This window comes from Anastrepha obliqua, chromosome 3 (genome assembly GCF_027943255.1).
Source record: "Anastrepha obliqua isolate idAnaObli1 chromosome 3, idAnaObli1_1.0, whole genome shotgun sequence".
NCBI classification, from domain to species: Eukaryota; Metazoa; Arthropoda; class Insecta; order Diptera; family Tephritidae; genus Anastrepha; species Anastrepha obliqua.
In genome coordinates, this window is record NC_072894.1 from 45,595,395 (window position 1) to 45,621,451 (window position 26,057).

Below are 26,057 nucleotides of genomic sequence, written 5' to 3' on the forward strand. Positions count from 1 at the left end.
TATTAAAATATATATTTCTATAAATTCATTTATTTCTTGGAAACTGCATTAATAGATCAGATGGACTTATAAATTTAAATTACTTTATAATAAAGTTTATATTAGCAGGTGTTATTCCTTAAATTAACCTCATTACAGGTTTTTTCCCATAAAGATGCCACTTTTTGAAATTATTGAAGCGATAGATAAAATATCACAATATTGATGGCATACATTTTGAATAACTTTTAGCATATTTTTGTATAGATTTCCTACCTTATTCATTTGCTAAATATTAAAAGTTAAAATTCAAACAAATTGCCAATTCCAGTTACCAAAAATACTTTATCTGTAAGTATAATCGGTTAGTTTACAGTTAATTTGAAATATTTAAAATTTAAGTTAACATAAATAGCACAAAATACATCTAAAATGATTGTTCGATAAAGTCAGTTTTGGCCCAGAATTTAGTTCAATTCGTATTTAAATATTTGTATGCAAAATATGCCAGTTAAAGTTGCGCCTCATATCTCAGATCTTTCATACAGTTTTTTATGCATTTATTTGACACTGTGAAAATAGACAGAAACAGCTGATTTTACTTTAGCATCGTCAGGAATTTTTTTCCCCGAAATACCTTTTTTTTGTTTTAGAAATAAATAAAAATCTGAGGAACCAAATCTGGATTAAATGCCGAATGGTTATTTTCAGTTTTTTGAAGCCACACTTCTGTATTGCAGCCATTGTATTTTGTATAAAGATTTTAAGCGGGAGCATTATTATTCAAAAGAAGCACATACTTGCGCTTATTTTATTTTTCTTTGCTTTTTTCAATAGCGTACACTCTTTATGCAGATTTTTAACTGAGTGTAAATGCTCATAGAGGACTTTTCAAACTGTAGCCGGGGCTGACACTACATCAATTTCGTTGATTTAATTTCCAAGTGTGTCTTTTCGACTTTTTCAAAAATCATTATTCAAAAAATTAAGTCAATTTCAAAATTATTTAGACTGAAAGTTAGTACCAAAAATTAATATCTCGAGGTTCATAGTCTCTAAGTATTCCTAGCTAACACACATCTCCTTCATCTCCTTCCTCCGGCAACCACTCCATTGTGTCAACTGTTTTACCACCCCTCGTATATAAAAAAGCATGAGTTTGCATATTAAGTTCCAGTGAATAAAAATGATGAATCGAGTTTTTATGCACAGTTGCAGATGAATGACATATATAAGTACATGTTTTTGACTGCGACATGAAAAATGCTACCGAATATTTAGTTAAATTTGGTTAACTTAATCTAATGGTGCAAGTGAAAAAAGGTTAAATAACATATTTTTTAAAACATAATTTCTAGTGCGAAAGTTCGATGCTACGATATAAAGTTGTAAGTAAATTAAACAACAACAACAACGATTACAAAAATTGCAATAAATTTTAGCATAATTTCTTTAGTTGACTAGATATTTACCGTCTCATATTCTGGCGCTGTTGTAAACTGTATTTGACGAAGGATATAGCAGAAAAGTTGTTAGTATTAAATTTTTAAATATTTTTTTAGCTCATACTTAAAAAGCTTAATAAAAACCTGTGCTAGTTTTTCCTGTTTGAATTTATTGTTCAGTAATTTTCTGTTTTAGTTGTTTAGTGGAAAATGTTTTTATGCCTCGATTTGGGCTTATAACTGAGTTTTGATTTTGTCTGCTGCTGCTTCAATATTGTGCTTATGTTATTGTTGCTGTTGTTGTTAAGTTATTTGTATTTGGATATCATGCGAAATTGTATGGAGTTATTGGTTTATTGTGTATCGAAATGTGGGAAGTTTGTTTGTGTGTTTCGAAATGAAAACAAAATTTACTTGTAATAATATTTATAAATAAAAATAAAAAACCAAACGTTGGAGAATATTTGAATGAACACAGATATATTTTGAAAGGAACGTGTACTGTATCTTACTGTCATACCAGCTTGATCAAAAGGTTTCCGGAATGACCGTCAAGTGACGTTCTAAGTGAACTGGTCTGAGTTTTTTTTTTGTTACTTTGCCAAATCTGCATTAACATTTTACAAAAATTTTGTCGCCATCGCTTAACATTGAGTAAATCTACTTGTGCACGTGCTTCCGATTTTCTACAGTTTAAAATTGGAATTGAATTAGCAACAACGTAAAAGCTGCGTAAAAACTGAATTCAATGGTGCGAATAGTAGTAGTGTTGGGAAACGGTTTCTGTAATTATACTGCAGAGAAAACAGCCATTTACGAGTGGCAAGAACGCTTCAGAAGAGCTCGTGCGCCCATCGAGGGTGACAAACTTAGTGGTTAAGACAGGCCGTCGCCATCGAAGATTGATGAAAACATTAATTAAGGGGAAAGAAAAGTTAATCAATAAGCGCACAAAAGTTGGCAGATATTATAGTTCAGAATATTATAGTTAATGATTTTAGTTTGTGCCGTGTTGTTGCAAAATTGGTTCCAAATAACCTGAATTTCATGCAAAAAAGTGACCGCGTCAATCTCGCCAAAGATATGATTTCCAAGTCTGAGTTCCACTTCACATTCATCAAACACATCATTATTAGAGACGAGACGTAGGTTTATGAGTCCGATAAGCTTCATTCAGTTTTCTTATCGGACTCATAAACCTACGTCTCGTCTCTAATAATGATGTGTTTGATGAATGTGAAGTGGAACTCAGACTTGGAAATCATATCTTTGGCGAGATTGACGCGGTCACTTTTTTGCATGAAATTCAGGTTATTTGGAACCAACAAAGAAGAAAGCGGTGCTCACGTCTTTTTGGATTACGATGGTATTGTACAGGGTCCGGCACTCGAGGTGTAACCAACTTCAGACCGCTCGCGCAGTTGATGCACGGACATCAGCTATCTATTGGTTGGCTAAATGACGGTCCAGAGTATTGTTTACAAGCATGCGGAAGCATTTTGCCGAGAGCAAACGCGAAAAAAGAAAATTAGTAATGGATTTCAAATGTAATAGTGTGATTGCATTATATTTGGCTGGAAAATCACCCTCAGCGGTTGTTCATCAGCTCGAGTACCTTAAAGTAAATAAAGTTTTTGTTTATCGCACCATTACTTGTTACAATGATACTGGTAGCATCGCGAAACGTCATGGAGGTAGTCATCAAAAGACTGCAACATCACGTGAAATGGTTCAAAATGTGAAGAAGCGATTGAACGAAATCCCCGACGAAATGCTAATCAAATGGCGAAGGAACTGAAAATATCAGACCGTAGCAGCATCCGTCGCATACTAAAAAATTATTTCAAGGTCAAGCCTTACAGGATCCAAAAGGCGCCTGATCTCACACCAAAGCAGCAACAAGTCAGACTCTCTCCAATTGAGTGAGCGAAGGATTTGCCTCGCTTGGCCCAAGGGGATCAATTTCCGAACACTGTGTTTTCCGAAAATATACCTCCAGAAATGTTTTGAGAGCTGTATTAAACGCTGGCATAAATCCGTTACAGTTGATGGGCAGTACTTTGAAGCCGATAATACCACTTTTGCGGAATAAACATGGGTTTGCAAATTTCTAAATATATTCCAGGAACTTTTTAATCAAAGTATTATACAATTCACTGAATTAGAAAATTGATTTGTAAATTTTAAATTTTACGAGCTTCTTTTTTAAAAAAAGAATATTTACAGTTTCTACTTCAGTATATGCCACATCCATATATAAGGTTGTCAAAAAAGTCTTGCGGTATTTTTATTGAATTTTCAATTGTCATAAAATTGGTTATAATAATGCGATTTAAGTCAAATATGCGCCGTTTTGTTCGATGACGAGTTCCCAACGAGATACCAACTTCATAATGCCCCTCTTATAGAAGCTCGCTTCCCTATTGTCAAAAAACTCGGAGAGCCAATTTTCACAGGACTCTTTTGTGGACAACTTCCGACTACCAAGCTCGTTCGCCATGGATGTGGCCTGGCGTTATCCTGATGGAAGACAATTCGGCCTCTGTTGATCAAAGATGGCCTCTTCTGCATGAGTGCTGCATTCAAGCGGTCCAGTTGTTGGCAGTACAGGTCCGAATTGAGCGTTTGGCCATAGGGGAGCAGCTCATAGTGGATGATTCCCTGCCAATCCCACCAAACACACAGAAGAACCTTCCTGGCCGTCAATCCAGGCTTGGCCACCGTCTGGGCAGCTTCACCGCTTTTCGACCACGACCGTTTGCGCTTCGCGTTGTCGTAAGTGACCCACTTTTCATCGCCAGTCACCATCCGCTTCAAAAACGGGTCGATTTTGTTGCGATTCAGAAGCGATTCGCATGCATCCATACGGGCAAAAATGTTTTTTTGCGTCAAATCGTGTGGCACCCATACATCGAGCTTCTTTTTGAATCCAATCTTCTTCAAATGGTTTATAACGGTTTGATGACTCATGCTCAGCTCTTGGCCGATGCTACGGCTGCTACTATGCCGGTCTCTTTCGATCAATTCAGCGATTTTATCGCAATTTTCGACGACAGGCCTTCCGGACCATGGCGCATCTTCGATCACCTCTGCACCAGAACGAAAACGTTGAAACCATCGTTGTGCGGTGGAAATGGAAACTGTATCGGGTCCATAAACGGCACAAATTTTATTGGATTTTGGCCAACCTTATATATATGCTATATGTGTGTGTAGAGCGATTACTATTTGGGAGGAGTAAGGAAACGATTGCATTTTATTGCTGAAGTTCATTTAGCGACTTTTACAGGCTACTACCTGGTATTTGACTATGGATATTAGTTGTTAATCAGATTGCTTCCCACTTACACCGTCCATTTACCACCATATTTGCAATACACATTATCAAGCAGGGTTAAATATCAGAAATCATGCCTACTATTAAAATTTTATTATGGACATAGTATGTGTGTCACACAGCAGCACATTCCACAAAATGATACTGAATATAGTACTTCACGTAGGGGACAACGTAGGTCTATTTAAATCATGTTTAGCAACTGTAACTTGAGTTTTTCCCATACTTTAGTAAGTCGCAAACCCGAATATGAACAAATTATCATAGGCTGTACTAATATTCTGATGAATATATCTTAACAAGAATGAAAATGCATCTCTCGTTGCATAGATTTTGAAATTCTCAACACATATCAAAGTTATCAAAATTTACTTCTATATCAGGCTGTGATACGCTTTGTATCAATTCATTACAAAGCTCATTATGGAAATTCATTTTGAGCAGATTTCCCATCTACTATGCTACGTTGCTCATGCATAAGCATTCATTTAATTTCAAAAGTCTAATGAAAATTGTATGTAGATTATAGAACAGTTTGCTGAAAATGAAATATAAGCTGCTGCTATTTATGTGTACAAGTTTGTATATGTAATGAGATGAGGACTATTTATCAGGACTTCTGGCATAGAAGGATGATCAAACGAAGGTAAATGACGTAAAATGGGATTTTTTGTGATATTAGAAGCAAAAATACTGTATGAAAATTTTTCACCAAATAAATAACATTCCTATTTATCATAGATCAAAACTATTTAACACTATTTAAAAATAATCAGAGAAGGCAGAGGACAGCTCAAGATGGGAAAGGGTTTAAATCATTTAACTCAAATATGATTCTTTAAGTACTCAAAGAAGCAAATTTGTCACAAAACTATTTTAGAATACGAAAAAAATATTGGGACCAGCAGCCTCCTAGATTAAATAACCCTGTTCTCCCGCTTTCAAACGAGGTTAAGTATCTAGGAGTGGTACTTGACTCCAAATTCCATCGGAAGCTACACATTGAAAACTGTGTAAAGAAGGTTAGCATAGTTTTTTACTCATAAAAATCTATGCTCGGCAAAAAATAGGGATTCAAACCATATACAGGGAAGGGATTTACCCTGTGATTCGAAAGTATCGGGAGTGTTTAAATAAAATAAAACAAAGTTAAATTTCAGGTAAATTTATTTTATCTCCTTCAAAATATGACCCGTCTGAAGCAACACATATGTGCCAACGTTTAACCCAGTCCTCCATGCACCTCTGGTAGGCCGACGAAGGGATGGCCTTCAGCTTCTTCGTCGCATTCTCTTTGATTTCCTCAATCGACTGAAATCTCCTTCCACAAAGTGGTAACTTCAACTTCGGAAACAAAAAGAAGTCGCACGGAGCCATATCAGGTGAATACGGTGCTTGCACGATGATATTTACTTGGTGTTTGGTCAAATAATCATGCAAAATCCAAGAATTGTTTGCCCACATTTCCGGCCGTTTGAGTCGTACAACATCTCTTAAACGCTTCAAAACGGATAAATAATATGATTTATTGACTGTCTAGCCCGATGGAATGTACTCATGGTGAACTACGTGCGCGATTTGTTTAAATTAAACATTCACGGTATGTTTTGATAATAGGGTGTTACGTAGTGGTTCTGCCACTGCATCTGTTGGCATCACCGTGGCTATGTAGAACTTTTGTCAGTGCTGCTCTTAATGTTCTTTTACACGACTTTTACATTACTTCCATCTCTGCTCAAAGTGCAATCAGGTTAAAGGAGGTTGGTCTCTGGAGGCAATTTCTTAAGGGCCATGGTAGCATTTTAGGGCAGTTAAGACCGTACTTCCCTGAGCTTCGGACAGATCTGTTTATGCGCAAGCTGGAGTTTGAGGGCAATCTTTCTAAGTAGACAGGATTGGAACGACGAGAAATTCTGTGCCGAGACTGTTACATGTCGGTACTGGGAGCAGGGGTTCTCTCTTAATCGCCCAATTTGTCTATTTCCTTAAAACTACCGGCACTGATAGTGTTTTCAGGCAGAAGTTTTTGCGATAATTCTAGCTTAGGGAACGCGGGAGCGAAAGAGATATAAATATTTTTTCCGATAGTCAAGCCGCTATCGAGGCTCTGACTACGCCGTGGTGCAGAACTCGTCAACTTCTGTTGGTTGGTTAAAGTGGTGATTCTTCCAGAATCCAACTAGCACTTCCGCGCCATTTTGTTGCCACATCCTCGTTACCAACTTGTTTAACGGTTATTTACAGCATAACTATATCCAGTCTGTGCGGTTAAGGAACCTTATTAGGTTGTTAACGTCTAAGCCAGATAGTTGTTCGAGATTCTCGAACAGCGGTTGGCCCAGGGTTAACATTCTATCCTTCCATAGGACAGGGCGTTCACAGAGGAAATGGAAGAATGTTTCCATTTTCTCCGGTTGTTTGCAACAGTGACAGTATGTATTGTGAGGGATACCCATTTTGGCTGCTTGTTCTCCGATAGACCAAAAGTTATGACTGCCGTTAGTCTCCAGGCGTCCCGTCGTTTTATTCTTATTAATGCCGACGATTGCTTGAGGTTGTAGGTGGGCCATAACGTTCTGCTAATTTTGCATTTCGTCTGCACTTTCCACCTACAGTCCGCGATTCGGAGGTATTTTTGGGAAATTGTACTCTTGACTGCACCTAATGGTGTGAGTACCGATTCTGCAAGAGCGTTATTCATGGCAGATCCCCCTCTTGCCAGTTCATCTGCTTTTTCGTTACCTTCAGTGTTCCGATGTCCCGGGACCCAGATTAAGGTAACTTTATGGTGTTCACTCAAGATGGTGAGGCTATTCCTACTTTGTTCCACCACTTTGAAGGTTGTTGTGGCCGAACCCAGTGCCTGGATTGCAGCTTGGCTATCCGAGAGAATAGCGATTTTACCCTTAAAAGAGAAATCTGCGATTAGTAGCCTACAGGCTTTCCCAATTGCTAGTACTTCCGCCTGGAAGAGGTATTAGGGAGACGCACAGATTTCTCAATTTTAAGTCTGTGAGAATATATCCCAGCTCCAACACCGCAGCCCATTTTACTTCCATCCGTATAGACTGTGGTGTCGAAGTTGTTTAGAGAGAATCCCTTATCCCATTCTTCCTTAGTTGGAAAGAGAGTGGCAAAATTCCTATTGAAAGTTACCGTCGGGACGATGTAGTCAGTTCTCACCGAGATTAACTGAGTTTGTCGCAATAATAGACTAGCATGACTATAAGTTTTTTCTCTCCAGCGACCCGCTTCGTTTAACCTAAATGCACTCATGGTTGCCATCTTCTTAATATGTAGCTCTATTGGAATAACGTGTGTCAGTGCATTGAGAGCCTCTCTAGGACATGATCTGATTGCACCGACCGTTATTGCACATGCTGATCTTTGTATTCTGCCGAATAGTTTGGTGTTGTACTCTCTCCCTAGAGCCTTCCACCAAACTACCGAACCATACCATAAAATGGGTCGTATAACCGCCTTATACAGCCATAATGTATGCTTAGGTTGAAGACCCCATCTTCTTCCAAGCATACGTTTACAGGCATATAAAGCAATTTCTGCCTTGCTTACCCGTTCTTCAACATTTAATTTCCAGCTTAGTTTGGAGTCCAGAATTACCCCTAAGTACTTTGCACTGGGTGATAGTGAGAGAGTTTGTCCGTTAATATTTGGTAGGATAAAAGTTGGTACCTTATATCTGGTGGTGAAAAGCATAAGTTCTGTTTTACGCGGGTTTAAACCTAGGCCACAGCCTGTGGCCCAAGAGTTAAGCTCGACTAACGCCCTTTGGATGATCCCACTGATCGTATTAGGACACAGTCCTGACGCCATTAACACCACATCATCAGCGTACGCCACCGCTTTTATCCCACCTCTATTAAGTTTTGTTAAGACTTTGCTAATAACGCATAACCAGAGAAGTGGAGACAATACTCCCCCCTGTGGGGTGCCTCTGTGAACCTTCTTGGTTATACTGATATTACCCATATTAGCTTTGATGATCCTGGTTTCTAGCATAGAGATGACCCAATTACTGATGCAATTGTCCACCTCTAAGTCTATCAACGCCTGTTGGATCGCATCTGTACTAACATTGTTAAAGGCGCCTTCTACATCCAAGAACGCCGCTATGGTATAATGTTTGTTCTCTAGAGAGCCCTCTATTGTTCGGATTACCTCGTGAAGCGCTGTGTCCGTAGATTTGCCTTTAAGGTACGCATGTTGTACATTAGATATACCAGAGCTCTCCAAAGAGCTTCTAAGATATATATCCAAAAGTCTATTAAAGGTTTTTAACAGGAAAGACGAAAGACTGATTGGCCTATAGTCCTTCGCTGATTCATGTCCCCTCCTGCCTATTTTTGGAATGAAGACGACCTTGACTAGTTTCCAACTATCTGGAATATGACCTAGGTTTAAACACGCTTTAAACGCAACTTCTGTAAGGAGGAAATAAAATATCTTGGGTATGCAGATAACATGTCTATGATCTAGATTCCAGGACATGAAACATATAGGGAAATTAAATTGGGGTTTTCCCGGTTTTCCCCGAATGCTCAATATTTTCTTTATAAGCAAGAAAATACCCAGCGCCGTCAACAAAAACAAATTTTCAAAAAGCAATACGATTTTAATACCAAGATTTAACGGGCTATAAAACTGCATGCTCGAAATTTTTCTAAAAATTGTGATTAAATAGCGTAAAACTTTGATGAAAATGCGGTACGTAAAGTATTTTGTTGCAACCCCTTAGGATAGGCTACATTGTATGTTTTTTGATTTTTTATAAAAATAAAACAAAATTTGGATTTCACACTCGAGAGCAAGCGACATCTAACTGATCGTGTGGGAAGCATGGGTTTTCGAGATATAATCGATTTGAGCGAATTGCCTTTCTGAGCGGCAGTCAGGTGGCACTAAAGGCCTTATCATCCTGTGAGTCTGAGTGCTCACTAGTCCTTGAGTGAATCGAGAAACTCAATTTCTTAGGAACGCAAAATCACATCCGGCTAATTTAGGCCCCAGCATACTAATTCGGGTCTAAAAAACTCAACCCTCCCCAAGGACAAACTGAGTACGCTTACAGGCATTCTCACAGGCCACTGCAGACAACGTAGCCGTCTGCACATGATCGGGACTTGGTCTACGGACCCTTGTCGTTTCTGCGACCAATGTCAGGTGACACCAATATACCTTCTACTGGAATGCGGCGCTATAGCGCGGAGAAGTTTGAGACATCTAGGCCAACTGTAGCCAGAAGAAAGGGACATACGTTCAATTCAACCCAGTTCTATACTGAGTGGAATAAGGGAACAGGGTCTGGATGAAGTACTGTGATGAGCAGAGGACGCAAAAGACCACGAGGTCACAGTGCTAACCTCGAAGTCATCCATTAATCTATCTATATATAGCATATTTGATGGCATTCCAGGTAAGTCTAAGGAAAAAATGGGATAATAATACGAACGTAAAGAAAGAAAAAATTAAAAGAAAGAAATGTACTCCGTGAAATTGCTAACTTTCATAGACCAAATGTACATGACATTATTTCTTAGGTACCCAATTCAAATCCCGAATTAAACTGGGCCATCAATGCGATTTTTCGAAATATCCTTAATCCTACGCCACTTAGCGGGTTTGAACAAACTTTTAATCCATCCCTAGCATAACTGCAACAGCACATAATTATTAATTATAATTTATTATTACAGATTTCTTAAAGAAAATTTCAAAAAACCCGTACAAATTCTTGTTACTTTTTCAACGAAAATCGATGGTTATTACCATCTCACCTATTTGTGGAAGTTGACTACGTTTCCTAACATACTTTTTTTCTTCTATCAGTAAAACACTAAAAACCGGCAACATCAATTGAATAAGTTTATTATCGATTTGAAAATGGAAACAACAATCAGATCAGCTTATAAATGTATAATGTACCCATAGTATAGTGAAGTCGAAAGAGTACAATTTCCAATTGACGAGGACAAAGGGTACAGATTTTAATTTACACAAAATGTATTGAAATTGCAAGCATCGATACGAGTAAGAAAATACTTAAAAACACAGAGGTACCATTATAAGGTACTAAAGTTGAAAAATTCAGAATAAATTGTTGGCTGGGAAGTTTTGTTCATTGCTCCTGAAATTTTAATGCCAGTACGCAAATTCCAAAGCAGACTGGTTGATTGAAACCAAGGATGCGGACCAAATGATACGTAGCCATGTGCACCGTAATGTACGTATACACACATACATATGTATGCTAGTGAATAGATTCAATTTGTATGTACATATGTATGCATGTATACACACATCTATGAGTTGCTTGGGGAAAAATATTTCAGGTGAATAAATTTCGCATTCAGTGAAATTACTTGAACTCAAATTGAGCGCAAACAAGTTTCAATTTAGATTTAACACCATTTATCCACCTAACAACGCTACTCATCTGTTAACCTTTGCCTTCAACTAAGCAACCATATCCTTACTAAATATACTAGTAGAGTGCATACACTCGTACATTTTTATACCCACATGTAATTGCTTACAAGGGTGTTATAATTTTGTTTACTAATGGTTGCATGCTACAGCATAAAGGAATCGAGATAGATATAGTCACATATACTCGTATATAGGTATGCTGATTTAAGCGTGTATGTGCGCGCGCACAAGCGCTGGAGCAAAAATAAATATATTTCAATAAAACTTTGCACACTTATTACTGTTATAAACTATGAAAAGTTTCTCAAATTTGACACAAATGGCGAACTCAAAAAAAAAAAAAAAATTATGTAAAATTGTGCAAAATGGCTGTATCTCAAAAATGCCTTAATAAAACGCGTATTGATCCCCACACACGAAATGAAGTGAGTGCTAGGGGTACTCTGGAATACATACTTTGCCACTGCTCTGCTCTTTGTAAGACTCGACAAATGTGCCAAGGATCAACATGTTGTTTTGAAGGATATTCCTGACAAGGGCTGAACGGCTTGTTAAAACCTGCGAAGACCAATTACATAAAATAATATCTTCGACTCCAAATACAAAGCACTGGTAACACAATGTTCCCTAAGGGTCTAAGTGCGATCTGTTTGCAGACCAGAAATCACTACCTAACCCAACATTATTTAGATCCAATGTAAACCTCGCCCACCTTTTATGTGCTAAAACAAAATTTCCATTCGACCGTCTGATGTTACAAGCTATAACTTTCATTATCTATGACTTGGTTTGATTCCAAAAACTAAACATCCGAATACCTCCGATGCTAGTGCTGCGTTAGTTTGTAAATTTATATTGTGTAATAACTGCATTATTATGCGAACTTTTGTAAAATAAAAATGAAAATAAATAAATTTAAGTTCAATATGCGCGGGTATAAAAAGCTCGGTTCGGATCAAGTATAGAACTTCCTTACTTTTTTTTCATAGGGTATGTTTCTATGTAGGTAGAAGCAATCGGGATTTCAGCTATTTAATCATGCATTTCCGCTTGTGTGATCCAACTATTATTTGATCTGTGACCTCAATTGGATAGAATCCTTGTCATGCTTTTATGTGCGTTTAGTTGTATGTGTAACTTTTTATTTTAATCCTATGACTACATTACTTTTACCTAGGAAGTCGTATTATCCTCCGTAACCATTTTTTCATCCTCAGAAACTCAATGCAAATTGTGGCCCACTTAAAAATATTTGCATGTATACCTACATACCCTTATTTTAAACTTTTTTCAGTTTTCCATAGAATTGTAACATATGCTGCAATTATACATCAACGTATGGTCATTACAGCGATTTTTTGTATTCTCATTTTTACGAGTAGGATTTTAGTGGTCAGGGAATTAGTAACACTCTCAGCTGTAGTAACGGAGTATGTTTGTGCGTGTCACATAGGAAATGAAGCAACGCTAGAAGATGTGACGGAGATATTTAACCACTTTGTCATATAGTGCCCCGCGTTCATAAATTGGCTTCCGCGATCGTGCGGGTCTAAATACTCTGGCGGAAGGTGCTATTCCATATATGTATGTAATGCGTGTTTTTATCAATAGGCTTATATTGCGTTACAATTAGTATTACGCTAGACTAGTGAAATGTAGCTACAGAAAAATATAAATTAGCAAAGTCAAATTGTCAGCTCCACAGCTCCACAACTCCCTAGCTTTTCCGCGTGTGTGCCATCGTCCAGTGACCAGTAAACATAGCTACGAGTTTGGAAATTGAATGGCGAGGAGTCCAAAGTGACTTTTTCAGTCCTTCGTATATTGTACTGCAGTTAAAGGGTTTTCGAAATATCACCTAAAGAAATGGAGCTCCTTCTGGTATGTGTTTTCTGAGAAATAATTAATGCAGTACCCCTTTAACTACTGTCAGGGGGATGCCGATGACCGGGTAGGAGGTCTCTGAGGCCAATTCAGTCCCCTTCTTGGCGAGCTCATCAGCAATTTCATTTCTTTCTATGTTCCTATGTCCTGGAACCTAGATCAGAGAAATGTTACCTGTATACCCAAGAGATTTCATCTCCTCCTTACAGGAGTTTATTAGTTTCGTTCTGCACCATGGTGCCGTCAGAGCCTTGATCGCGGCTTAACTATAGGGGAAAATGTTAATATTTCGCTCGCTCCCGCGTTCCCTTAGCATTTTGCGTACCTGCAGTATCGCAAAGACATCTGCTTGAAAAACATTAGCAATATTCGGCTTACCGATTAATATAACTTCTTACGACTGCCACTTTTCATCTAAGCTTGCAATTAGTGGTGCCATATCTTAGCCACAACCGAAACCATACCAATCAGCTACTCTAATCAAACATATGGGTTCACTGTAAACGGTTGGACTTGCCTCGCCATAGTTCCAGCTGCTGCGAAATACTTTAAACTTGTTTTGGTATTTGCGATACAAATTTGAATATTAGAAATGAGCGATGAAAAATTAATTGATTTAGTGGAAAATTATCCGTGTTTTCATGATGTTATTGCAAATGTTGTTATTAATTATTTTTCCATGTCAGCTATTTATAGTTATGGCCCGACTAATCGACACATGCTGTACTATTACGGCTATGTTTATGGTTATGGCGTTATGCTTACGGCACCACTAATTGCAGCTAAACTCTATTGCTTTCCTTTTATTGTTACTGCGATTTTGAAATGACTACTCCATTACCCACTACTCCTTTACTGACCGCTGTTATTGTCTTTGGCAGGCATGAGGGTGACACTTTACGGATTGGCAGCTGGCTACCATCTTACCTAAATAACCGCATGAATGCAGCTTCAAAATAAGGTCCGAATTATTTTGCACAATGTTGTTGCTTTACTTCAATTTCCTTTCATATCGTTCTCAAACTGCTCACCCAAGTATGATGTGCAATAATAAAAAACCGTATGTGAAAAAACATCACCAGGTAAAAAAAACTGTTTTCCGGCAGGCTAACTTTTTATACCTGATTTTCAAATATCTCTTAGAGTGTGTGTACGTCTACGCTTAAAGTATTATATTTCCTTCAATCTCTGCTACCAGCATTTTTTTTATTATATCATTCGTACTCTGAGATTCAACGAACTTACATGCGCTCACACAAGGTGGCGCGAAATTAAGCATCTAAAATTAGATTTTTGATTAACTTTTTTGCTAAAACAAACTGATTTTGAACTTTTTATTTTGAGTTTTACACTTGTCTGTTTGTGTACTGCAGCTAGTCTAGTTCACAATTATCAAAAATTATTGTCGCACCAAGCCATAAGCAAATATTATAAATCTCGCGATAGGGTGATTAGTTTTGCCCTACCTTGTATTCAAGTAGTAATTGATTATTTTAGTTCGCTGCCTTCTGCTCTATTTATATCTGTTATCAACGCCTGCGTATGAACTTTTCTCATTCTTTTTAGTTAATAGTTCAACCTAAATACGTATGTATGTCCCTGTATGCTCATACATATAGTACATAATTGTATGTATATTATAAATTATGCTGTGGCATACAAAACTCAATTAATTTTTTCACAATTCTTTTTTTGCTGCTTCGCGGTTGCAATTTTAAGCTTTGGTATACTTTTTTTGTAGTGATTTAACCTTTTGACATATTGATCAGAATTCGTGCGAGAAGCATGGCGGCGATAATGTGTATGTATACGACTTGGAAAATTTAATTAGCAAAATACTTGTACATGTTAAAGCTTATGTGATTGGCTTGTATGTAGCGGATGTTTTTTTTTTAGCTGAATGAGAACTATCGATAGCGATAACTATGGCTTGACAGCTGAGAGCCACAAACTATGTTGACATTTCAGTTTAGTAAACTGACAAATTGTGCAAATTTACTTAAAAGTAAAGCTCTCCGAGAAGTTCATAAGCCACTTCGTCCATTTTACGTGTGATTTACACGCTGGTGGCATCATCGGTCCTTATTTCTTTCGAATTAAGGAAGAAGTTGCCGTTATGGTGAATGGCGACCGTTATCGAACCATGCCGACTGAAACTTTGTTTCAAAAAACTAGAAATTTGGTTCAAATGAGACGGCGCAACTTGTCATACAGCCCGCTTAACAAAAAATGTATAAGACTCACCGAATAGAGCATTAACTTGCAGCCGAGGTGGGCATATGACGGATATCACATTTAAAAAATAAATACCATGAAATTATCCACCGGATTATAATAAAATAAAATCAACCCAACAATAGCCGTTTTGTGTTATCATTTTAAGTTCTGAAGCTCAAACAAATACCCGATAAACAGTGAGAAAGAGAGACTTGTGGAAATGACCTTTGATGTTGCGATGATTATTCGTAACTGGTGGGGGATCGACAAAGAAATCAAGTATGCGTGATAGAGTGATTCATTATGCAATGGAGTAAAAATGCCACACTGCACATACATACGATTTGAAGTTTCTAAGTATGTAGATGCTTTCCATTTCAATTCAACCGAGCTATTTGGGAATGTTCTTCGATTTCGATGTAACTCAAATATGTTGCTTTCTGATCAAAACAATGAGACACGTAGTTTTATGTTTGCCCGAAAAAAATTGTTTGGAAGATTTATCCGCACTTTTGTTTTTCGGCTCAAAATCGATTTTTTCATAACATAAGAATTTTTTTTTTAATGCTCATAACTTAGTCAAAAAGTAACCGATTTTAATGATTCTGGGTTCAAAATGATCGTCAGTACTTACACAAGCGACTTCATGTACAAACAATAGCAAACAAGTGATTGGAAATTTTTTAGTTTGCAAAAATCCAAAAAGTGTCAAACAGGGTTTCTAATCTTCTTCTTCTTCTTTTATAGCGTTACAACGCGCCAAAGCTTCCTTCAAAATGCTCCTCCAAAGAGGTCTATCTTGAGCTGTTGCTTTGTAGTTACATACTCCCAGCTTCTTAAGATCGTGTTCCACTGCGTCTATTCAACGGTTCCTCGGTCTGCCTTTGGCCTTCACGCGCATTACCTTTCCTGTCAAGGCTTTCTTCACGGTACAGTCAACAGGCATATGGATCACATGACCTAGCCACCTTATGCGCTGCGCTCTAACCTAACGCACAGCTGTCTCATTCTGAGTAAGATCGTTCAGTTCCGAGTTCAATCGAATTCTATAGGTACCATCATCCATTCTTATTGGGCCAAAGATCTTTCTTCAACTACTGTTTTGCTATTGTTTGTACATGAATTCACTCGTTCAAGTAATGGAAATCATTTTGAACCCAGAATCATTAAAATCGGTTCATTTTTGACTAAGTTATGAGCATTAAAAAAAAAAAATTCTTATGTTATGAAAAAATCAATTTTGAGCCGAAAAACAAAAGTGCGGATAAATCTTCCAAACAATTTTTTCGGGCAAACATAAAAATACGTGTCTCATTATTTTGACCAGAGAGTAACATATTTGAGTTACATCTAAATCGAAGAACATGTCCCGAATACCCCGGTTGAATTGAAATGGAAAGAATCTGTAGAAAATATAGTGCTAGACACGGTGTCGTTCTTAGGATAATAATATGGTGATGCGATGCGCCATGCTCAGTCGTCATTTGTTGTTTTTTTTGTTTTGTATTGGTTTGTCAGGACAAAGCGAACACAGCACTCAGACACAATTAATTTCATTGTACTGCACTCGTATTCCCTTTTAATTTTCTTTAAATCTACCTGACCTCCGAAAAAATCTGAGTAGATCTTGTGGTGCGAAGGCGCCAAGGTGGTCGTTTCTTAACACAGTGCACTGTCTGAGATGCCTACCTTTTCCATGCGCTTCGTCCACAGAAAGTGGCCCGCTATCAGTCCAATCAGCTGTCCGCAGTCCCTTCTGCTTAATGAGAGGAGGATTTGCAACAGTCCGTCGAAAATGACAGGTAACATCAGTTTAGTCCATCTGCAGCCTCTCTCAGCCTGCCAACCTCGTAGGTTGTAGTAACCCATTTGCTAACCATGGCTTTGATGGCTGCAGAAGAGAGTGGCAGAACGGGCACCGGGCCAAAGGAGTTGGCCTCAGAGCCCATCCTAGCTAAGGAGTTAGAGGCCTCGTTACCCACGATACTCACGTATTCCCACACCAGGATATTATGTCGACTGACATAGTTCTGCCTGTATTTACAGAGCTCGACTACCCCTGACGTGGTTGGGGGTCTGTCTAAGGCCATGAGCGCAGCTTGGGTGTCGTTGCAGATACTTATAGATCTGCCTCTGCATCTGTTTTCCTCAACAAAGTCCCTCGTTTCTTGAACAGCATACAACAACAAACACAGATGCATGCATTCCAAGAGCAAAGTGCAGTTTTGTCCAGCTGTATTCCACGTAGACCCCAGAGCCGGAACCGTGCTCGGCCCTGGAGCCATCCGTGAAAATGCGAAAACAGTGTTTGCCGGGCTCATTTTCAGAGTCATCATATTTGTATTATGCACGCAGGGTACGCTTTAATTTTATCTTTTCATAAGCGAATAAAATGAGAAAAAAAAGTGCAGTGTGCTGCATAAGTACAAGCAATAATTAATTTAAGCAAATGTTGCTTCAACTTCCGTCAGCTTCTGCGCTAGCTCGTTCAGGGTTTAATGCTATCGGGAAGTCCTAATATGAAATAACTTCTTCAACTCCTACATATTATGTTTAGTATACAAATAACTGTTTAACGTTTTTTTAATCTACCTCCTTAATTAAATTTGTGTATGAATTTTTTGTTAATTGGGAAATGTTCTTGAGTGCCAGTCTTCAGCGCAGATCTTTGTAGCCGGGACCGAAATTTATACACATACAAGCGCAGATTTTGTAGAATTTAACGTGGACTGGTATCTCTTTTTTAAAATCAAACCAACCCATAAAAATGGGAGTTTTAACTAGTAAAATCAGATTGACGGTGGGAAAAAGTGAGTGAGGTTTTTATCTAACCTCAATAATAAAACTAATTCTAAAATTTTGCCTTTTGTTCTCCTTCAGCTAAACAATACTTCAAGCCCAAGATTGCACTTCTTATTTTTTATACCCTTTATACCCTGCCTTTCCTCTTCGATCCGACGACACCTTTTTGAAATTGATGTGAAATGTTTGTACTGTAAAATGTGTAAATCAAGAATTTTTTATGTTTTAAATTAAATGTTTAATTTTTTGTATGAATGTTTGACTCAACTTGAACGCAAAAACGGAAGCCGTCGATGTGTCATCTAGCTTTGGTTAGGTTTATGGCAAACATATCGTTTATAATTAGCCTGGACCTATTAACTTTACACCTTTTTTCTAATAGTGGTCGCCACTCTTCAGGCAATGGAAAACCTTCGAGTGCATTTCTGCCATGAAAAAGCTCCTCATAAAAAATATCCCTCCATTTATGAAACAACATTAAAACGCACGCCACAAATAGGGAGAGGAGCTCGGCCAAACACCCAGAAAGGGTGTACGCTTAATAACATATAATATACTGCTTATGTAGTTTTTAAAGGTACATCAAATTAATTTATGTAAACAATTATTGTTATAAACAATTTTTGAAAACTTATTGAATTAAAAAAATAGTCGTATGCTTGCATGATTCTCACACCGCTTTCAATTTACGTTACTTGAGAATCCAGCTTTCTGGGTTTCTTAAGACTAGAGTAATAAAAGATTATGTAAATTTTTCACTTTGTGTTACAGAAAACCTCCTTTGCTTATAAGAAGCTTACGATGAATGACTATAACCTAAGCAGTGGGGTCAAATGGGCCCGAATAAACTTTTGTTATATATATATTAGGTCGCGTCGATTTGTGGGGAGGCAAAAAAATCGCCCATTGCTCTGTGAAAATCATATTCTAGGGATCAAAATAAGAAACTTTGCCGAAGGAACCATACCTCTAAACGAATTCTGATGTCCCCCAATTTGGGTCGAACTTTTTAGTTTCTTTTCTCATGTAAAGGCCAAAAATGGTGATATTTTGAAATGATTATATGGGGAACCCCCCAGGGGAGTTCCAGGGGGAGTGCCACTCGCATGGGTGGATCGGCCGTCCAAAGTTAGTGGGGGTCGGTCATACATTTGGACTCGATTGGAGCATTCTAAATGGGTCAAAGTGGGATTTTCATTAGACCCAAATTGGTTTTAGAGGTATGGTTCCTTCGGCAAAGTTTCTTATTTTGATCCCTAGAATACGATTTTCACAGAGCAATGAGCGATTTTTAAATCGACCCGCCCTAATATATATTGTAATAATTGGCGCTTACACCCTTTTTGGGTGCTTGGCCGAATGTGTGCAACTCGATGTTCTTAATGGAGGGACGAATGACAGATGATTTATTACCTTTTTCTTACAAATCGATTGATTCGGAATATCTTCAAATGGATAAATCGAAAAAATGGACAGATAGACTTCTTACCTGACCCAAGTACTTAGTTGACATGGATGCTTTAAGTCTCATAAGCATAGATGTAAGCACTTTTTGTGAAATTTTTTCTTTTGAGCTCGAAAGGGAGGAATTGAGTATTAGAATTGTGCTAGACTCAGAAGAGAATTGGTCCGCTGTCAGTAACATGGCAATAATAGTAATTACCAAACTGCGTCGCGCTGAACAACAGCGCAGATCTTCAGGAAGAGGTAATATGCCGCTCCCCCTCCAGTGAAGTAATATTTAACGGTTGTCCCGCGGGAGGGAAGCGGGGCTGGGGTGGGTTTTTTAGTGGGTGAGTCGAAAGACAAGCCCCACACTTTTCGGCTTTTAATGCTTTTTGCTACCTCCATAAAAAAAGAGCTTTTTCTTGGTAGAGATAAGGGCGGAATTTTGTCATTGCTGCCGAGGTATGGCCACTATTGAAAAAAAAAACATTTTCTATCCCGAAGCTGCTTCGAAACCGATACTATCGAATGGTAGTTATGCATCAATCCGTTTTGTTACGGCGACCGTATTATTCGTATAATTTTAGTGCGCAAAGTTGAATTGAATAGAGACCTGCAAATTGCCCTTGCATCAGCTTGAAACAACTTAAACCCAACTGTTGTCCTGGCAATTGGCGGCCTGCAATTGAAACAATATTAGAGTCTTACTTTCGAATAGTAGCTGAAATATTTTGTTTTATCTGCGGCGCCTGTCGGCGGCGAAACTATCGATAAAAATGATTTTGCAAAGTGTATTAAAATAAAAAAATGCATGTTTTAATGTCTTCAAACAATTAACTAGGCCTTTTTAGACAATGCCAGACGACGCATTTATTAAACAATTATTGCCAGCAATGTTTTTTATTCCCTTTTTGAGCAACTAAAGCTCTACTATATGATTTTTTAAAGTAAAATCATCGGGACTACATTTTCATGTCAATTAAACAACGTTTTTAATTTTTGCATTAATTTTTTTTTGACTTTATAATGCCTCAAACGCAAAAATAATTGGCATTTTTCACATTAAAAGTTACCCAAGAATACATACGAATATGGATGAAAATAGTAGCAGCGCAAAGCCACTTTTTAGTGAAACAAAATTAAAAAAGAAAATATGAAAAAATATCTGCTATATTGAAGTAATCAGCAGCAGCGAAAAAAAATAAAGAAAGCTAAGAGAGTTAAGAAAGAAAAAAATCAAATATAGCTTTATATTTTTAATTCTTTTATAAAAACATTATTATTTGATTTTCTTGAAATCGCTCAAATACAAAAAAAGTTCAGTTAAAGCAAAAGTTTTAGAGAGCTAAAGAAAAGAGAAATGTTAAAATAAACTTAACGAATTTTTTGTGAAATGTAAGAATCTCAAAAACAATTTGCACTTATAAGTGGATTGAGTGAAAGAAGCAAACGCAAAGAGAATTTCTGACGGGCAAGATAAATAAAACTAAGAACAAAAAATAATTAGCCAGCTGCTTGTGCTGTAAGAAAAAAATTAAAATATCCCTTTTCAGAGGCTGACAACCCTTTTTAAGTAAAAATATTTATAAAAGTTTGTTTAATAAAATTAAAAAATAAAATGTCGGTGTTCGCATAAAAAAGTAGGTTTAGTGTTGGACTCTATGTGGAAGTGCAATGAGTATGCGCGGGTGATTTATGGAGAATTTTGTCGGGTGTTGCTCTTAATATAAGTTTGTTTTAGTAATATAATTTAAGTAATATGTATGTGCTGCATTATACTTATGATTTAGATATGCATATGCTATTAGAATAATAATATAAAATGTTGCAATTAACACATATTTCATTAGCACTGAAGTATTGGTTATTGAAATTCTAATGTTTTGATATCACTAAGAATTGACATGCCTTTTCGATAGATTTTCTTGCACCCGATTCGATTTTTTGTGCTTTTCGTTTGAGCTCTGATTTTGAAGTCCTTTTCTCGATAGTCAAGTACCAAAAGAAATAATTGAAAGTCGCACAGATTTGACAATTGAATCGGAGACGCATTTGTAATAAATTGTGGCCAATTGGCCACCGAGATCTTGTGATTTAGCACCTTGTGACTTTTTTCTTTGGGGCTACGTGAAAGAGAAGGTCTACGCCAACAGCCCAGGGTCGATTCAAGACCTCAAAGATGGCATTTGTGAGGCTATCGAGGACATAGGGCAGCCACTTTGCAATTCGGTTATGGAAAGTTTCATGATAAGGATATAGTCCTGTAAGCGTGGTCGTGGTGGTCATTTGCCTGATGTTATTTGCCACTATTAACGGCATACCTTTCTGTTTATAATGAAATAAACACCCGATCATTTATATTACAAAATAGCATTTTTCTTTGAATATCAAAATAACACCTCTTTTTGGAAAACCCTTTATATACACCCCACGCAAAAATTATAAGACCAAGATGAGAAGTAACAATAGAAAAGTATCTCAATATTATTTCGTTCGTTTAATGTTTAAAATGCTATCTCATAACGGATTTTATTCCGCATTTAATGCTGGTATTTTAGTAAAGTGCAAATTCTTGTTCTGTGCAAAACTAAATATTTATATGACGAAAAGCGTTTGCTTGTAATTTTACTTTTATTAATTTAATTTTACTACTTTTCATTGTTTTATCTCGTTTTCTTATGTGATTGTTTTGGTTTAGAACGGAAAAACTTTGTCTGAATTTGGACAGCGACAAATTTCTGCATGGAGAGAGAAAGCCCCTACAATGCGAGAGATTGCTTCAAAAATGGGGAGAAGCAAAACTGTGGTTTTGCAGTACTTCCATTCGAAAGACAAGTACGGATGTACCAAGAAGAGTGGTAGAAAACCAAAACTTATAGATAGAGATTTTTGGGAAATCAAACGTTTAGCTCTAAATAAATCTAATATGACTGCTTAAATTATACACACTCCCAATTTAGAAGTTACTACCCGCCAATAAATTTGTCAAGCGGACTCTAGTCTAGAATATGTAAAAGAGTACCTAAGCCTAAGTGAACCACACGACACAAGCACGCCCTATTAACATTTGCAGAAAAGTATAAATTCTGGAAAAATGAATGGGAAAGAGTAATATTTTCTAAGAAAAAAACTAAAACTAGGTAGACCAGATGGTTCCCAAATGTATTGGCATAATAGACGTAAGATAAAGGAAGAGATAATGGCTAATAATTTCGGAGGCGCCTCTATTTTGATTTGTGCAGCCATTAGTGTGAAAAGCAAAACGTCAAAATCTTTCATATCCGCAAAAATGAATTGTGTGAAGTAAGTATAACTTGTGGATGACGTGTTTATTACTTCTTTTGATGATAGTGATGATAGACAACGCAGGCATTCATGCTTCCAAAGCAACAAAAGAGTTTTTGGCAGCGATAAAATATCATCAATTTTAGAATGGCCTGCCTTCAGCCCTGATCTTAACCCAATCGAAAATTTAATATAAGGGTAGTTCTTTCACAATTGGTTTTCAAAAATGGTAGAAAGTTTGATAGCGCTAAAAGCCTTAGAAAAGCAGTTAATGTCAAATGGTCCAAACTGGATGAAAATATTATAAAAAATGTAATCAAATCGATGCCTCGACGCCTTCAACAAGTTATAATCAAAGGTGGATCCAATACAAATTACTCAAGTCCAAATTATAAACTTATCCCGAGAATTCTATTTGTTTATTTTACATATATTAACATTGGTCTTATACCTTTTTCATTCCATAGATTTTAATTTCCTTAATAATTAGAAAATAAAGTAAATACTTTTATGCTGGCAGCGCCTGATATACATTCAATGTAAACTTGCTGCTTCAGTTCTTAGTTGTTCCAGTTCTTGGTGAAAATTGTTCAATCCGTCTAGCAGGCACTATTAAAAGAGTTATTGAATGTACAGTATCGCGGGGAAAAAATTCTTTCCAATAGAATTGGGAAGAACTAGAATGCGAATTCCAGATAGTTTTTTTTATTCGATACTGGAAAAGATTGTTCGAGTTTCAGAACTCAATTACTAAGGCCCCATTTTTTACAAAAACGTACAAATGCTGGCGTATGCCGAAGACATCAGGATTGGTCTCTATAACTGAACGGAAGTTCTGAACTGCGGTAGAGAAGAGTTATACTCTATTTGCTGTTACTAATTGACGTCGGTTAGCAAGTTAATAGCAGTTTCACCTTTATTGAGTTTGGCCAAAATCGTTTAGGTGGTTACTGCATCAATTAGGAAGTCTTAACTGAATTTATATTGAATTGTGAGTTTCTAGGTTTCTTGGTTCACTAAGCGAATACTTTAGAATATAACCAAATTTCTTCAATCAATAATACACAAAATTTGAAACCGGCGTTCTTATATCTATTGAAATGGCTTATCTCTTCCGAGTGAAGTGATAGGTGTGCCTAGTGATTTTTGCAGTTTTTTTATGTATGTAGAGATAAAATTCAATTTACAAGTTTTACAAGATATAAGATAATTATGTACGAAAAACTTTTAATATTCAAAATGTGCACTAATTGGAGACATTCGCATGGAAAATATTTTAATAAAAAAATAAAAGCAAATGAGATACTGAATTTCCTAAATTTACTTACCGTTGGCGTATTTAAAAGCGGCGGCAGATTGTTTAGCAGATTTGATGATTGTATATCAACGCGAACCGGTGGTGCGACAGTGGTCGGTGGGGCGGGTGTGGCAATGGGCACCAAAGTACCAAGCTGGAAGAGATAAAATGAAAATAGAAATTTTATAAACGAGTGAAACAAAATGCATATTTGTATGAGCGCATGTACATTAGCAAAAGTTTATATGCACCTACAAACATTTGTGTGCGTGGGCAGATGTGTGGATCAAACTACTACTTGTACGCTTACGCGTACCATTGTAACATTGCGTATAAAAACAAATGCAATTGCGTTTTCAAACTTATGCTACAATAAATTTGTTATTAAATTGTTGCTACATTTTCATAATTCAGCACTTAATGTAAGCAAATATACAGTGTGTTTCATAAGCATAGCACATAGCACTTATTAACAAGTTTTTATTTAATTTTACTTATCATATTTTTTTATGAAAATATAATTTATTCAATTACAAAAATCATACAAATCCTAGTTATATACTTAGTGCAAATAAAAAAAAAAAGTGGTACATATTTTCATAAAAATTAAAACTAATCACAATTTTAAAAGACTATGCAGTTTTATAGCCCATTTTATTTTAGTGGAATAAAGTGCAATTTCAAGTAGTTCAATATAATGTTGATTTTTAACAATTTGTGTTGCGGTTCATACATTTTCTCCAAATCACCAATGCTCGAAATTTTTATTATTTGGAAGAAAACACCCACCATCGAAATTTTGAGCCATTTCACTTTATTGTACCAAAATTTAATGGGCTATAATTTTGCATACACAATTTTTTTAAATTCGAAAAAGTTTGCAATATTGATGATTTTTTTTTTAATAGAACAAACTTTGGGTGCCTGATTTCCTTATAAATGGCTTAAAAAAATATATTTTAAAAATAAAAAAGAAATAAACAAATTGCTAAATCTTGTCATTAATTCCCTGTGATATAGTTATGAAACGCTCTGTATATACCGAAAAAAAGACCGAAATAGTGGGAGATACAAATTTGGCAAATAAATTTGCTTTGCAATCCAATTGCATGAACTGAAAACTATTCACATTATTCAAATAAGCATATGCATGTATGCATGTATGCATTTGCACGCACACATAATCACTTATATGTCCCCATAATCGTATTAAGTTAAAATACCCAGCAGTGAAAAGCCGAACTACTCAGCAAACATTCCACTTGCAGCTCGTTCATGAGTGGTGTTAATGGAAGAAGTCGTAATAGTTCGAGAGTAACATAAATTATACCACTCCTATATACTTGTATGTACATGTGTATGTGCGTATATGCAAAACCAATATTTTTGTATTCTTATAAATGAGAATACTTGAAAAGCCAAGAATGCACGAAATGACGATTAGATGATGGAGTTCTTCTTTGTCCATTATGAACCAGATCATTGACTGAGAATAGTAAATTGTGTTGACATTTCTGTTCAAGCCATCATGAATCGTTTAACGCCAGAACAACGCATCCGAATTATGGAAATTTACGACCTACGGTAAGATTTATTGGATTCGTCCTCTAGTTGATGATCGTCATTGCCCTCCTCAATATCTTCGGTCCATTTATGAATGGCTGGTAACGTGAATTCAATCTGAAATTTGTAATAAAAAAAGTTTTTTCAATAACCCACATACATATCTCTGCGAACACGACCGAACCTCAGGACTTAAACTACTAAGGAGATCGACGGTGTTGCCCATCAAGGTGCGAAGTTCAGCTTCCATTTTTCTTTTAGAACCGCCAACGGCACATTATCTTCGGCATCATCATTGTTTACCGCAAAATTTAAAATACTGTTCCAGCACTTAGCTAATGTTGCTTCACCAACA

The 26,057-nt window shown here is 36.7% G+C and overlaps 1 protein-coding gene across 1 annotated transcript in view; it reads right to left on the minus strand.

Annotated features, from left to right (window-relative positions):
• The window catches only part of LOC129241944 (collagen alpha-2(IX) chain-like), a 377,459-nt gene that overhangs the window by 100,210 nt on the left and 251,192 nt on the right, over window positions 1-26,057 (minus strand). The window contains exons 14-15 of the mRNA XM_054878494.1: window positions 24,171-24,293; window positions 1,452-1,478 (exon numbers count right to left, since the gene is read on the minus strand). Of these exons, the coding sequence (XP_054734469.1) occupies window positions 1,452-1,478; window positions 24,171-24,293 (150 nt within the window). The remainder of the gene's footprint in view (window positions 1-1,451; window positions 1,479-24,170; window positions 24,294-26,057) is intronic.